The 15394-nt window shown below is 36.7% G+C and overlaps 1 protein-coding gene across 8 annotated transcripts in view; it reads left to right on the top strand.

Moving 5' to 3' along the window:
- Window positions 1-15394, top strand: part of INPP4B (inositol polyphosphate-4-phosphatase type II B) — an 813118-nt gene that overhangs the window by 546058 nt on the left and 251666 nt on the right. For 6 of the 8 annotated variants that reach the window (XM_001091644.5, XM_015139258.3, XM_028848782.2 and 3 more), the window contains one exon: window positions 1789-1868. In XM_001091644.5, the coding sequence (XP_001091644.5) occupies window positions 1789-1868 (80 nt within the window). Of the gene's footprint in view, window positions 1-1369; window positions 1450-1788; window positions 1869-15394 lie in introns of those variants that run through there. The other 2 variants (XM_078002716.1, XM_015139260.3) reach the window with 1 other exon arrangement.

The raw sequence follows: 15394 nt of genomic DNA, 5'->3' as shown, positions 1-15394 counted from the left end.
CGTTCATTCGTTGGTTCTTCTTCTCTCTCTCTCTTTTCCTTCCTTCCTTCCTTCCTTCCTTCCTTCCTTCCTTCCTTCCTTCCCTCCCTCCCTCCCTCCCTCCTTCCTTCCTTCCTTCCTCCTTTCCTCCTTTTCCTTTCGTTCATTCGTTGGTTCTTCTTCTCTCTCTCTTTTCCTTCCTTCCTTCCTTCCTTCCTTCCTTCCTTCCTTCCTTCCTTCCTTCCTTCCTTCCTTCCTTCCTTCCTTCCCTCCCTCCCTCCCTCCCTCCTTCCTTCCTTCCTTCCTTCCTTCCTCCTTTCCTCCTTTTCCTTTCGTTCATTCGTTGGTTCTTCTTCTCTCTCTCTCTTTTCCTTCCTTCCTTCCTTCCTTCCTTCCTTCCTTCCTTCCTTCCTTCCTTCCTTCCTCACTTTCTTTCTCTTTCTCTCTCTCTCTCTCTCTCTCTCTCCCCATCTCTCTCAAATGAGGTCTCATTCTGTCTCCTAGGCTGGAGTGCAGTGATGCAATCATAGCTCACTGCAGCCTTGAACTCCTGGCCTCAAGCAATCCTCCTGCCTCAGCCTCCAGGGTCACTGGGATTATAGGCATGACAGGTGTGAGCCACCATGACCAGTGTGTTTTACCAAATGTTTTATTTTAAGCCTTTTAGGACCAGCTCGTCTAAGTTAAAGATTTTAAAAGAGGGATAAAAATTCCGACTTCAAGCTTTTTCTTTCCTCTGCCTAGCAATTTCTGAGTGTGGATGTAGCCATTCATGTATGAAATATTTTCCTATTTACCTCTAAAAAGATGCCGTTACTCTCAAATTCTTTGTCCAGCCTCTCATTCTAGTGCAGCTTGGCAGCAGACCTATGATGAGAGACTGTTCTGGAAGAAGTACCATTGACTTATTGTAGAGTATTTACATTTTGTTAGGCCACAGTGGCATAAGAAATAACATGGGTTTAATATTTTCATATTTACTCCTTGACCTGAAGGGAAGAATGAGAGCTCTTTTTCATGTTATTTATCCCATAATATTGTGACTTTTAAATCAGAAGTAGCTGGGGATAGTAGAAAGAGATGATAGAGTTTTTATCCTGGGAAAGAAATAAAAAAAACAATTTGGAGTTTTATTCTTTGCATTGAGTCAAAAAGAGTAGAAAGCAGGTATTCAAAGGTCATCAACACCTAATATAATAGTCTAAAAAAGCAATTAAAAAAATGTAACTGAATAAGTGCCATTCTCTTTCGTGTATTAGAATGAAATTGTCCCATGCTAGTAAAGAAATAACAAAGGAAAAATGCTTTAAAACATTGCTGTGACGGGGGAAAACTAAAGCATTTCTATTTATAACTTGTACAAAGTCCCACATAAAAATAGCTCCAACTAACAGATTTGCTCATATCTGGAATACAAAGTTGTTGCTGCCAGTGATTTGAGGAATTCTAATAAGAGGAACAACAGCATTGGTAAATATGGAAAATATATCATCTTTTCTTTTCCCTCAGTTTTCATATGCAGAGAAAATTATGGTTAGTGAAACAGTTCTGGGTGCTGTATTTTACCTCTTGTTATTTTCTAGCCTGTTGATCTCTTTTCTTTTAGGGAAAATGATACGTTATCACCCTTTAATCCTACCCCATGAGGTGGATATATTATTGATAATTTTATCTCTGTTACTGAAATATTTGTCAGGCTAATAGATTTAATATTTTATTCTTCTACAGACTAATTTTGTGTGATTGATGTGACAGCAAACATATTAAAGAACCTCAAGTTAATGAAACCATTCTTTCTGTTATTTTCAGCGAAGTTTCTTGGGCTATGCCAGTTTTAAAGTGGGAGAGCTACTGAAGTCAAAGGAGCAGTTGCTGGCCCTGAGCCTGAGGTGGGTCTCTTTGTAGAAACACTGTTAAAAAAGCGGTATTTGTTGATGGCCAGTGTGTTTGAAAGTCACAATTCTTGCAGATGTTAGATGTCAGCTCTCAAATAGCTAATGTTCTCCACTGCAACAAGTTATAGTGAAACAGCAATTATTCAAATTCACATTGAAGTTCATGTTTCAGGTTGTGAAATGTTGTTAGCCCTTGTAAGAAAAAACAACATTACATTATCATTAAAGTGATGAAATTCTTTGAAAGTTAGAAAGTAGATATAAATTATGATCACATTATTAAATATTTTTTCTCTTATCGAAATGTTACTTTTTAATCAAATAACTTTCCATATTTGAAATATGTTAGAGGCAATATCATAGTTTTATGATAATAGAGAGTAAGCTGATTATTCTTTTCTCAGCCTATGTTGGTGCTATACTATTAAACATAAACCACTTAAACCACTTATCAGTTAAAACACATTCTTGACACAGACAATAGATCATAGCTAATTCTGAGTACAGTTTGCTTTGAAATAGGAGATGAGACAACAGTCTTTAGGAAGTCACACTATTTTAATTACTAAGAAGAGCGTTAAATAAAATAAACTTTTCTTTTTAAATTCAAAGTAAATTTGAAAACACATAAATTTTGAAACAATTGTTTTCTAACAATATAGTAACTTTCATAATTATGCATACATTGGGAATACTGCCTTGCACTATTTTTATGGTACAAATGAATACAACAATTGCATAGAACACCATTTGTAAATGTTAAGACTCTCTTATTTTGATGAAACATGGAGACCACTTTCAAGGAGCTGGACAATGTCTTAAGTTTGTTTGTTCCCTTCCACCAAGGACCCACTTGTAACCAACAATTTATTTCGATAAAGATGTGATGACTTATGCTTGCACCTCTACTCCACGATTTGTCTTTTTCTGATTTTTTTCTAATCCTTACAGCTCCTCATTTTGATTTGATAATATAATTTAAATATAATTTAAACTATGTAATACTTCAAGCAGAGAAATGAGTTGTGGACTCTAATGAGGCTGCCGTCTGCTCTAGCTTTCTTTAGGTTATGTCTCTTAAACATCTGGTGTTGGTGGTGTTGGTGTTATATTTTGTATGGGAAAACATATTAAAATCTTTATGGTTTTATGATGCTATTACCAATACAATTTTGCTGCTGTTATTGTTTTCAGTTTGAAGTATAAAGGGTCAGCTAAAAAGGCTGGTTATCAGTGTCACAGATAACCTAAAAAATATCATCATTCTAGCCTGACTGTTGAATCTGACCCATATACCCCTGGATTCATAACAGAAGATACCAAACATTGAGCTGTCTTAGGACTCCAAGCAGTCCACATGTTTTCTAGATCAGATGCATACCATGTTCTTCTTCATCTTCCTGACTCACAAGCCCCAGTATTCATTATGACATAACAGTCATTAACATCAGAAGCATACTACACAGTAGTGCAACATTTAGACATTGGTTTGAAACAGAAATCAGGGGACCAGAAGTTCTTAGTAAAATGAAAATTAGTGAACACACAGTACCTTAGAGAGAGAACAAGCACCAAAGGGTCAGTTTTAGAGTATTACCCTTGAAAGAGAAAATAAATACATAAATTTCATATTTAGATGGAAGCAAGACAAATTTCTTCACTTTTTATTTTAATACCCCTGATCCTAGTCATTTGATCTTGATTATATAAAACAAATTCAACAATGAAGAATTGACTTTTCTAAAAAAAATGTAATGTTAGAAAACCAATTCTGAAAGGGCTAGGTTATTATTTTTCCCAGTTTTGTGCTTTGCCAAATTTGTGGTTTTCTCTCCCTATGAACCAGACAGATTATAGATCTATCATAGCCTCTTGATTTCTGGTAGATGGCTTTTTAAAAAACTTCTGATGTAATTTATTTTCTTTCCACTGATTCTGTCTCTTAAGTATTGAGTTAGAAGAGCCTTAGGTCAGCCTTAAGAAGCATTTTTGTTTTGTTTCGATTTTTAAAATGTTCCTTTGCACAGATTATTTCTGACTTTTATTTTATAGTCATTAATTTTAAAACAGTAAAATTCTCCGATTTCTATAAAACAAATTCACAGAAGTAACAGCATTCTTTGATAATGAATAAAGTTCCTTTTCTTCATGATTAATTTTAGCTTCCCCAAATCTTACAGTTGTGCTTGTATTCACTATTTCTTTGGGGGCTTCTTATGTGATCATTCAGATTCTAACACTTTCAAACTAATTCCACAGAACACTGTGATTTAATATAGCTTCCATGTCATATGTGCTTTGAACTGGAGATCAAGGGCAGGGGATATATTGCTTTTATTTTTTTCCTGCAGGAAACTTAAAGGGACAAGACATGTGCATCTAATTTATAGATTTAGACTAAAAGTTAATGAAATATGATATTGTGTATTTTTTAAGATGCAGAGTAAAATTCGTCTATTTGTATTGGGGAAAATGCCTCTGATGTATGGATTGGTTTCTATTCATATGTCACCTTTAGTTAAATGCAGAATTTACTATGTTTTTGAGGGTTCTAGCATCCCAAATGGACTTGGGTTCTCTTTAGTAATATCATCTATATCTTTATATTACATCCACTCTGTTTCACTACTGTGCATTTGGTAGTTCCTGTCTCCTCTTACTTCTTTTTTATCTCAATTATATTTTCTGGTTTGGTTTTCTAATTCATTGCTGTGTAGTCCTGACTTCTAGACTTGTAAATAAAGTAGAGTTTCTGTATGGAGGATTATAATTATAGCTGTGAAAGACGCTTGATGATATTATAAGAATGATAACAAGGATGACAACAACAAACCATGTGCTTTGTGCTTTGATAATTATATTAGAGATATCTCATTGACCCTTATCAAATGAGATGCTATTCTTAATTTCCATTTCATAAATCAAGAAACTGAGGTATAGAAAGTAGTTAAGTAATTTGTGTAAAGTTATAATGCTCTTAAATGGGAAAGGCAGAGTATGAAACCACACATTTCTAATTGCAAAACCCATGATTTTAATGACCAACATTTTGTCTCTTTCAACAAAAGAGAAAACAGAGAACTAGTTGAAATTCATATCACACGTCACATAACTTAATAATGGCAGAGCAAAGCAAGGACTGAGGCCCAGAATCAGTTTTTCCTGCTTTCTTCCATGTTTGACTTCACCACCGTGCCTGGGCTTACAGAAGGTGATGCCTAAAAGAGTGGTCCTATGCCAGGGTAGGAATGTTAATCATGACGGAAAAGTGTGAAAGGGCCTACTAGTTTAAGGGGGGATTGAAGGCTGAGGGAAACCTATGGAATGTGTTCTTATCCCAGAACCGTGACTGTATCCTGATCTCGATCTGGTTTGTTGCCGAAACACCTGACAATCCTTTGCTCTACCAACCTGACATAATTTTTGGGGGACTAGACAAGTAGAACTTTGGAACATCGTAATAATGTCTTATGAGTTGATGAATATAAAAGTTAAATATAAAATAATATAAAAGTTGTTTCTCTCTGTGGAAATGATACTAGCAGTCAGGAAAAAAATTACATTGATCTTAAAGTATTTAATCAACCACAGATGCAAAACAACAACTACAAAGGTAAAATTTGTTTCCTAGGAAATTTATCTCATGGAAGTGGGGACAGAAGCAAGTGTTCCAGCCTTGTCATGCCTTTGTTGTGTGGCTCCCCACAGTTTAGATTTCACTCAGTGCTCATTCATTCAGCAAACATTTACTAAGAATGTTTTATGTTCTAAGTACAGGGATAGAGTTAATATTTTCCCATTGATGTTACCAATTATGTGTTTAATGAAAAACAATCTCATTATTTACTGAGCATCTGCTAGCATGCAAGGAATATGTGAGGTACTTTTCATGCATTATCTTATTTAATCCATGTGGCATTATCATCTGTCTTATAGCAACTTGTCTAAAATTCTACAGCTGCTGACTATACAAGTGGGATTAGAACTCAGTTTGGTCTGACTCCAGAGGCTATTCTACTTTTATTTTACTACCTAGTAGGAAGCTCAAGATCTAACAGAACATTTTCTTCCTTGTCTATTTTAAATTCTATTGTTCAATGGGTTTTAGGAATCTCAATTAATTTTTATTAATGTTTTATATTAAAATTCAATTTTATCTGCCTGCAACATAGTAGAGGTTTAATAATTATTTGTTGGAGTTTCGATTCATGATGATTACTTCCTTATACTTTTATGGATGCTAAATATAACGCTAGCACCAAGACTTCATTTCTGGGTGTAATTCATCTAAATTGGTGAATATTATGCAGTATAAGCATTAGAGTATATCTGAGACAAGCAAATTTCAGAGTAATAGTGAAAGTTGTAATCTGCTTTAAAAGCTGAAAATCTTAAAATCTACATTTATTTCAGTACAGGGCACTTTACCTTGTCACAGAAACTTTCAGTTCATCTTAACAAGGAGTTTATTATTTCTTTTGTAACCTTCTACATGTCACCACACCCATACCCCACCAATTAAACAAATTTTATATCATTTTATCAGGGTAAATATGATAAAAATTTTTCTTGACTAGAGATGTGCAAGTATTTATTCATAGAAAGGGAATACGATTTTCATTTATTACTTCTACCACATTTACAGAAGTGCTTTTTATGGAACAAATAACATAAAACATGGATGATCTTAAATGGATATATAATTACATTTTATAATATATAGATGTATGCAAGATGCTATGAAAGAAAAACATTTAACTTCTACTGTTTTTTAAATTTCTCCTATTTTTATAGTATTTATGTGTATACATATGCATGCCTATGTACGTGTATTATAGATTATGTGGATGAATATGTGTTTGGGCATCTATATCATTTTAGAACATTTTGCTTCCTCACAAACTATGAATATTTATTTCCTATTTTTGTCAAATGTTTATGCCTAGAGATGTAAGATCCAAATCGTGAGGTTTTTAAGTTTTTATTTTTTGGCATTTTGCTTAATTAGCCTCTTTAAATACACACACATGAACAGATACAAAGTTCAGTTTTGTAGTTTCTGTAAATAAAAGAATAACAACAGCAACAACAACAAAAAACTCCACGTAATCTTCTTATGTGTTCTTAATTTGAGAGCTAGAAGTAGCGATAAGGAGAGGCTCCATTGTGTTCTATACAAGCATAGTCAGAGTGATAAAAAGATAAAATTGCTAGTAGCACCTCTCAGGTTGGGAGGCCAGGCATGTTTTACAGACCACAGGGCAGTGGATTGAAATAAGTTTGTTGCTGGAATCCTGTAAGTTGGTGTGAACCCCCGCAGTGACCTGAAAACAACCCTGGCCATAGATAGACAATAGGGTTTTAAATAACAAATTTTGTTTTCTTTTCAAATGAAATTGAACAGTCTTAGACTTTTGATTTTCTATTCCTACACTTTTTTTTTTTTGCATACAAATAAAGTTTATGTATGTCTTCTTACTTTAAGCATGGAATCTATTTCTTAAATTGTGTGTATGATGAATACTTCTATAATGGCATTTTTTCTTATCAATATCTACTTAAACTTCAGAGATGTCTTTAAAAAATTATATCCAAGCCCCTTAACAGTCACGCGTATTTGGCATAAATTTCTTTCTCTTTTAATAGTCTTCCAGTTTTTTGGGGGGTGGGGGAGGTACCAGAAACTAAGATTCTAATGGTCTCCACGACAGTAAGAGTTTTCCACGTCTAAAATATTTTGTATATTAAATAAGGTCAATAGAAAGTGATTATAGCCAATAGCCCCTCTTTGGAAGAGAGTAGCACATTTGTGATTAACTATAAAACAGAATAGTGTTAGACTTTGTTGAAAGCATGGATGGAAAAATTAGAGGAAGAGGATGGCACATAAGTAGCTAAGTTTGTATTTTGTGTAGAAAAAAAAAAACCTAAAAACTTACGTCATAAGACCTAAAAGTAATGCATCAAAACACTACATTTTTTTTTTTCTTTGAAAGTGAACAAGGCCAGATGTGGTAGCTCACACCAGTAACTCCAGCACTTTGGAAGGCCAAGGCAGGAGGATCCCTTTAGCTCAGTGGTTTGCAACTGTAACATGCCAAAACCCCATTTCTACAAAAACTACAAAAATTAGCTGGGTGTGATGGCGCATGCCTGTGGTCCCAGCTATGTGAGAGGCTGTGGTGGGAGGATCCCTTTTTGAGCCCAGGAGGGTGAGAGGGTGAGGCTGCAGTGAGCCATGATCATACCACTGCACTCCAGCTTAGGGGATAGGAGCAAGACTCTATCTCCCCCCACCAAAAAAATAAATAAATAAATAAATAACAAGCAGGAAAACATGTGAGTCAACAGCAAATGTGCACTAATGAGTCCAGGCACACACATCTGAGCAAGCCTCACTGAGCTTTTGGCATGATTCTAATTAAGGTGACAGGAAGTTCCTCCATGACAGCTCTGACACTGACTTGGACCTCATAAAAACGTAGGGAGAGATACATAACACTCTTTGGAGTTTATGATGGGTTAAGAATTTCAAATGTTTTATCATATTTAATCTTCTATTCGCCTCAATATTCTAAAAGATGGCCTAAAAATGGTTTTAATTCTGCTTCACAAATAAGTAAACTGAGGAACAGCAGTCTGACTTCTTAAGGTTGCACAGCTGAGAAGGAATGGAGATTATTGAGAAGTGTTCTTGATATCAAGTATTTTTCAGAGAATATGAATTTTGCTTAAAATCATTTTGCTTAGGATCAAATTATTATTATTATCTTTTTTTTTTTTTTGAGACAGAGTCTCACTCTGTCACCAAGGCTGGAGTTCAGTGGTGCAATCTCTGCTCACTGCAACCTCCGCATCCCAGGTTCAAGCAATTCTCTGCCTCGACCTCCACAGTAGCTGGGATTACAGGTGCCCTCCACCATGCCTGGCTAATTTTTGTATTTTTAGTAGAGACAGGGTTCGCCATCTTGGCCAGGCTTGTCTTGAACTCCTGACCTCGTGATCTACCTGCCTCGGCCTCCCAAAGTGCTGGGATTACAGGCATGAGCCACCGCACCTGGCCAGATCAAATTATTTTAGAGACCAGAAGAGACTTTGAACCTGGCCCTTCACCTTCTTCTTGGACCCCTTTCATGACAGGAGACTGAAACTCAGAATTTTTCCTCCCATTTTCAGACAGGTCTAGTGTTAGAAAAGTATTTCTATTGTATCTCAAGTTTTATCTCTTTACTACAGTCCCAACTCTTCTTTGTGGAGTTAAGTAAAACAAGCCTCATGCTCTTTTCTATAACCACATTTGAAAGCAGCTCTTTTGTCCAACTCTAAATCTTCTTTCCTGTTTTTTTTCCCCCCTTAGGAAGGTATATGAGGTAGTAGAAATAGGACTTTCATACCAGACTTGGGTGCAAGTCCAAGCTTGGTCACCACCTGCATCACCCAGGCATGTCTCTTTAACATCTATTAATGGAAGCAGTAATAACTCCCTTCCAGGGTGGTTCTGGGCAATTAATAAATGCAGTGAAGTTCCAAACATTGCCTTGCATTAGAGAAAAATTCTATAAATATCGTTTCCCTTTATTCTTGCATGAAACTTACTAAGTCCCTCAGCCATCCCTTAGTTTTTTGCTTAGTTCACTTGCTTAGCTTGTTGAAATTCCTTTTTAGAATGTGACAGCCACCTTCTCTAAACTTGATGTGTTAGGCCGCTTTTGCATTGCTATAAAGAAATACTTGAGGCTGGGCAATTTATAAAGAAAAGAGGTTTAATTGGCTCATGGTTTTGCAGACTGTATAGGAAGCATGATACCAGCATTTGCTCAGTCTCTAGTGAGGCCTCAGGAAGCTGTTACTTATGGCAAAAGGTGAAGTGGGATTAGGGGTCTCACATGGCAAGAGTGAGAACAAGCGAGGTGGGGGAGGTGCCACACATTTTAATCAACCAGATCTTGCAAGAACTCACTCATTATCTCTAGGATGGCACTAAGCCATGAGGAATTTGCCCCCATGACTCCAACACCTCCCACTAGGCCCTGCCTCTAACAGTGGAGATTACATCTCAACATGAGATTTAGAGGGGACATCCAAACTATGTTTCTTGGTCAGTGGGAGAGGGGTTGACTTAACCCTTGATCTGGATATAACATTTCTATTATCCAAGGAAGAGGTGCTTACTTGAAACTTAAATTCTGGCTTTAATCACTCTGGTATCATATGGCTTATTGCCAGGTAGCAGCTACCAGCAAAAGAAATATGGACAGCAGTTTGGTTGAATCAGGCAACGTGCCAGAGTTGGGAGAAAAATACTTATTTAAACTAAAAACTTTAGCAATAAAAGATTGAAATCAGGACAGAAATTCGTAAGTGTAACAGAGTTTTGCTTTTAGAGGTTACTGATTCATTTTATTGCTGAATATATACAAAACTGTCTAGAGAAGTAAATTCAAGTGACATTTCTTGGGGTTGAACTGTGAGAATGAAGGGTGACATCAAACACAGAAGCAGGAACATCTTATAAAACTGATTATTTTATGTTAACTATGTTAAAGGCCTTTAGGGACACAATTGTCTGAAATTTTCAAAAGCCTCTAACATGAGCCATTTTGTAATGACTTAAAATTCCATCAATTTATAGAACTTGGGGAGAACGCAAAGCATGCAAATGTGAGATTAGGACAGTAAAGAGGTACAAAAAGCAGATGACTTAGAGACATATCTGTGCCCAAATCCTGGCTCTTCTGTTGCCTATCAGTATGGCTGATTGTTCTGAGACTCAGTTATCTTATCTGTGAAATGGGGATGCTAGTGTTGCCTACCTCATGGGGTTCTCTGTGAGGATCACATAAGTTACTAACGTGAAATGCTTACAACAGTGTCTGACACATAAGTTCTTGATAAATGTTAGCTATTATTTTTATTTTCGGTTGATTAGCTTCTCTAGTGCCGGTTTTTTGTTTTCCAAGAGAGGATAAGATACATTGTACACAAACTGTTGGAGATGGTATCTAATGCAAAGCAGATACTCATTATACTATCTACTATTTAAATTATCATCAGCAGTACTTTCATTTCCCATTTCATTCAACTAGACTGTTTTTCATTATAATTTAAGTGGCTCTGCAGTTATATATTCTTTATTTTTCTTTATGTTCCTAATCCATTTAAACAAAGCTGTAGGTATGACCATGGAAACCAATTAGCACTTTCTTAGTTTGCATTATTCAAAAGGTGTTGGATTTGTCAGATTGCAAATTGGTTTAGAGTTCTCAGTCACTGAAGGGACAACACATACCAGAGTACACTTCAATAGCTCCTCAATTTGTATAGAAAAGCCTGAAACCTTTCCTTTTTTAAAATGTGAATCACGTAAAGTTGATTATCTGTACACAAAGACCTACCTGCTTAAGAAGTTTGAGAGCTAATTTAGCTTTGAAGATAATTTGTAGGAATGATTAGGTCTGAAAGGAATTATATTTGACCTGAAAATTTTGAATTGGATTTGCCCATATTTACCAAAGTCAGTTTCATTATTATCACTGTGTTTCTGCTTCACTGGACACATTTATATCTGCTTTTTCCAGGGTTGTTTTGTAACACCGTTATCCCTTCGGTTATTAATACACATTTTTTGAATAAAGGAATTCTGTGGCCAAATAAGTTTGAAAGTCCTCAAAAAAAAAAAAAAAAAAAGGAAAAGTGAATTTCCTTCCTGTAGGACATCTCAGAGCCTTTAGTAGCCTTTCAAGGCCCTTGAAGATTCTCAGAGGACACGTGTCGCCTGCAGCTTTGCTTAAATTAATTTGAATGCGGCTGGGCGCGGTGGCTCAGGCCTGTAATCCCAGCACTTCGGGAAGCGGAGGCGGGTGGATCACAAGGTCAGGAGATCGAGACCATCCTGGCTAACACGGTGAAACCCCGTCTCTCTAAAAAAAATACAAAAAAATTAGCCGGGCGAGGTGGCGGGCGCCTGTAGTCCCAGCTACTTGGGAGGCTGCGACAGGAGAATGACGTGAACCCGGGAGGCGGAGCTTGCAGTGAGCCCAGATCGCGCCACTGCGCTCCAGCCTGGGCGACAGAGTGAGACTCTATCTCAAAAAAAAAAAAAAAAAAAAAAAAAAAAAAATTAATTTGAATGCAAAAAGCTTTCGTCATGGAATACTTATCAACAGCTTGTTAGACACTATGTTCCGGGAAACAGAGTCATGTTATTTAGAAAATGCTGATTTAGAAGAACAACAAAAATGTATTTTTCAAAGAAATGTGTGAGTGATTGTCTATGTGTATTTGTGTATTTTCTACCATAAGCATGTTCTCTAACACACACATCTGTAGGCAGGCGTGTGGTCCTCACCCAAATGAACAGTCACGGCACCCCCCCCCCCCCCCCCGCTTTCCCCACACATCATGCTCCCATCCACATGCCGGTGCCACAGCCCCATCCACAGTCATTGACAGACCTGTGGCATCTTATACTCATGCCCATGCAGGAGTTTGTAATATTTGTACAAGAAGTATGGGGAAAAGTGGCAAAATACTCAATGTTTCTTTGATGTTCATTGACAGATTATTTTTAAGCTTGCATAAGTGAACACATACTTTTGTAATCACCTAATATTTTACCTACCCCAATCTGAACTTAGCTCTTCTGCTGAAAGCTCTGACTTTTGTTTGTTTGTTTGTTTGTTTTCAGGTTAAACTAAGACCCATCCTACATTCAGGTACCCTAAATGTAGCCCAGGCTAGAAATCCCTGCATCATTTTCAACTTATCCTTTCTAAAATTCTTACCTGGTAATGTTCTTTTCTTTCTTGAAACTTTATATGTCCTCTTTCCCTTCTCCACACCACTCCTCTCTCCTCCGTGAGCATGACCATGAACACCTGTACATCTGCTCAGCCCAGGTATGCAAGGTGCTTCATCCACAGCCTGGCATAAGTCTACTTTTCAGTTTCATCTCCAACCACCCACATTAATCTTGATCTTGACCACCTCTTCTTACCTCATTTATAGTGGCTTATGGGTACTTAACATTTTCTAAAGGTGAAATCAGAGTTCCTGTATTTCTCTGAGATCCCTATTCTCATGCTCTTTGAGCTCAATTTCAACTTCATCCAGCAAGAGAGCACACTTTTGTATGTGCAGATGGTGCACCTTAGATTGTTCCCCACCCTATGTCTACTTTTTCCCCACCATTTTTCGATATCCCTTGCTCAGGGAAGATATCCACCTGGTATTCTCCAAATTTACTTGTACTAAGAATTGAGAGGTAATAGTCTCCAGGCATGTCAGTGAGAAGGTCTATTCACCATCCCCTACCACAGCTAACCATTGGCCTCTCAATTTCCTATGACCAATGAGCGTCTTTCCATCATCAGAAGCTTTAGGTGCTGCGAAAAGGATGTCAGAGCTCATCATTCCTGTTCCAGTTAAGATGCTTAATGATCATTAGAAGGTCATCATTTTTTAACTACTTCCAGTGAGATTTTACTTTGCATTTCTATTTATATATTTTCTTTTTACAATACACTTAGGGGTTACAAAGGTAGTTTTGATACATGGATATATTGCTTAATGGTGAAGTCTGGGCTTTTAATGTAACCATCCCCTGAATAGTATACACTGTACCAATTAAGTAATTTATCATCCTTCACCACCCTCTCCCCTTACAACCCTTTTGAGTCTCCAGTATCTATTATTCCACGCTCTGTGTCCATGTGTCCACATTACTTAGCTCCCAGTTATAAGTGAGAACATGTGGTATTTGATTTTCTTTTTCTGAGTTTTTTCACTTAAGATAATGGCCTCCAGCTCCATCCATGTTGCTGCAAAAGATATTGTCAGTTCTAAGTGTGAGTTGTACTGAAGATACCATCCTAAAGCAGAGATAGGAAGTTACTTGTCTCTTGGCAATGTATTACCCTTTGTAGCATACTCTAGCTCAGAAATTTCTACCCTAAACCATTAAATGACATTCACTGTTGTCTGTTGTTCTGTGGCCTAGCATAGTTATTTCATAGTAAAACTGTGGTTAAGAGAGATTGTTTGCAATAGTGCTTCAGTAAGAGAAAGAGTTGAGTCAGGGAAAAAAATACTGTTTAATTCATGGAAGATAGGGAAACGTAGAAACCGCATGGGAAATAACATGACAAGAGAGATTTTAAGAAGCAGAAGAGAAGGATGACATCAAACAGAAAGAAATAAAAGATGTAGAATAAGACAGAAGAAGTAATAGGCAAGTTTATGTTGCTTTACTTGAATACATTTAGTACCAATATAAACAGATTGCTTTTTTAAATGCTGTGCTGCAATGGAGGATGGTCACTTTGCATCCAGCCTATAGTTTTGTGGTTGATCCACTAAGTTCCCTGATCAATGTACTTAAGCTTAATAGAAATGCCCTGTAATCCCAGCACTTTGGGAGGCTGAGGTGGGTGGATCACCTGAGGCCAGGAGTTTGAGACCAGCCTGGCCAACATGGTGAAACCCCATATCTACTAAAAATACAAAAATTAGCTGGGCGTGGTGGCAGGCACCTGTAATCCCAGCTACTCAGGAGGCTGAGGCAGGAGAATCTCTTGAACCTAGGAAGTGGAGGTTGCAGCGAGCCAAAATCCCGCCATTGCACTCCAGCCTGGGTGACAAGAGCAAGACTCTGTCTTAAAAAAAAAAAAAAAAAAAAAAAAGGATATAAAAATTAGGTAATTACCTTTTTTATAACATCATCTTGGGCTGATTAGTTTATTGCATTATAGGACAGTTTTACCATCTTGCATTGAAAGTAAAGTTTTAAAATTAACAAATTATAAATGAAAGTTTAATTGAACCTGACTGAAGTGTTACTAGGCATATATTACATTATACAAGAAAAACAAAAGACCAAATCAGCTTGTAGAGACACGCCAAATGTTACTTTTGTTTTCTGATGTTCACACATGTAAATTGGGAAGTAAACACACTTCTTTAGAGCTTAATATAAAAACGGATTGATAAAAACAAATGTAAGGTATCATAATAAACAAGGTCTAATCCTTATCTATCCATTGATGACCAGAGCAGAACACTTGAGTTTTATCATAGTTTTTAATCTTCCCTTATATTTCTCTGATGCAGTCTCTCTCAGGGAAAGGATTTAAAAGTTTAAAACCTAAACTTAGAAATGGTGTATAGTGGGGATTATTTTTCTCTTATCTAGAATCAAATTGAAGATTTTCCAGGACTCACGCAATAAATAAGAGAGATGGTCTCTAATGGTTCTTGGGTTTGCTTGTTTGTTGGGCAGGCTGCCAACTAACACTAAATTTTTTGGCTATTGACACTTGCCTCTAGTATCAGGAAAAATGAATTGCTTCTGTGACCAAGTGAGATATAGCTTTTAAAGCACTTTCAGGATAGGCCTGTGATTGTAACATGGAGGGAAGTTAGAGTTTCATCACTGTTACCAGGAGTTCATTACTTTGCTTAAATGTACCAGTCTATCTGGTAGTGATAATAATATCACTGAGATTACTTCAAATTGTAGTTTT

Source organism: Macaca mulatta, chromosome 5, assembly GCF_049350105.2.
Source record: "Macaca mulatta isolate MMU2019108-1 chromosome 5, T2T-MMU8v2.0, whole genome shotgun sequence".
In the NCBI taxonomy this organism is placed as follows: domain Eukaryota; kingdom Metazoa; phylum Chordata; class Mammalia; order Primates; family Cercopithecidae; genus Macaca; species Macaca mulatta.
Note: the sequence above shows the minus strand (reverse complement) of the source record. Positions and strands in the feature narration are given on the sequence as shown.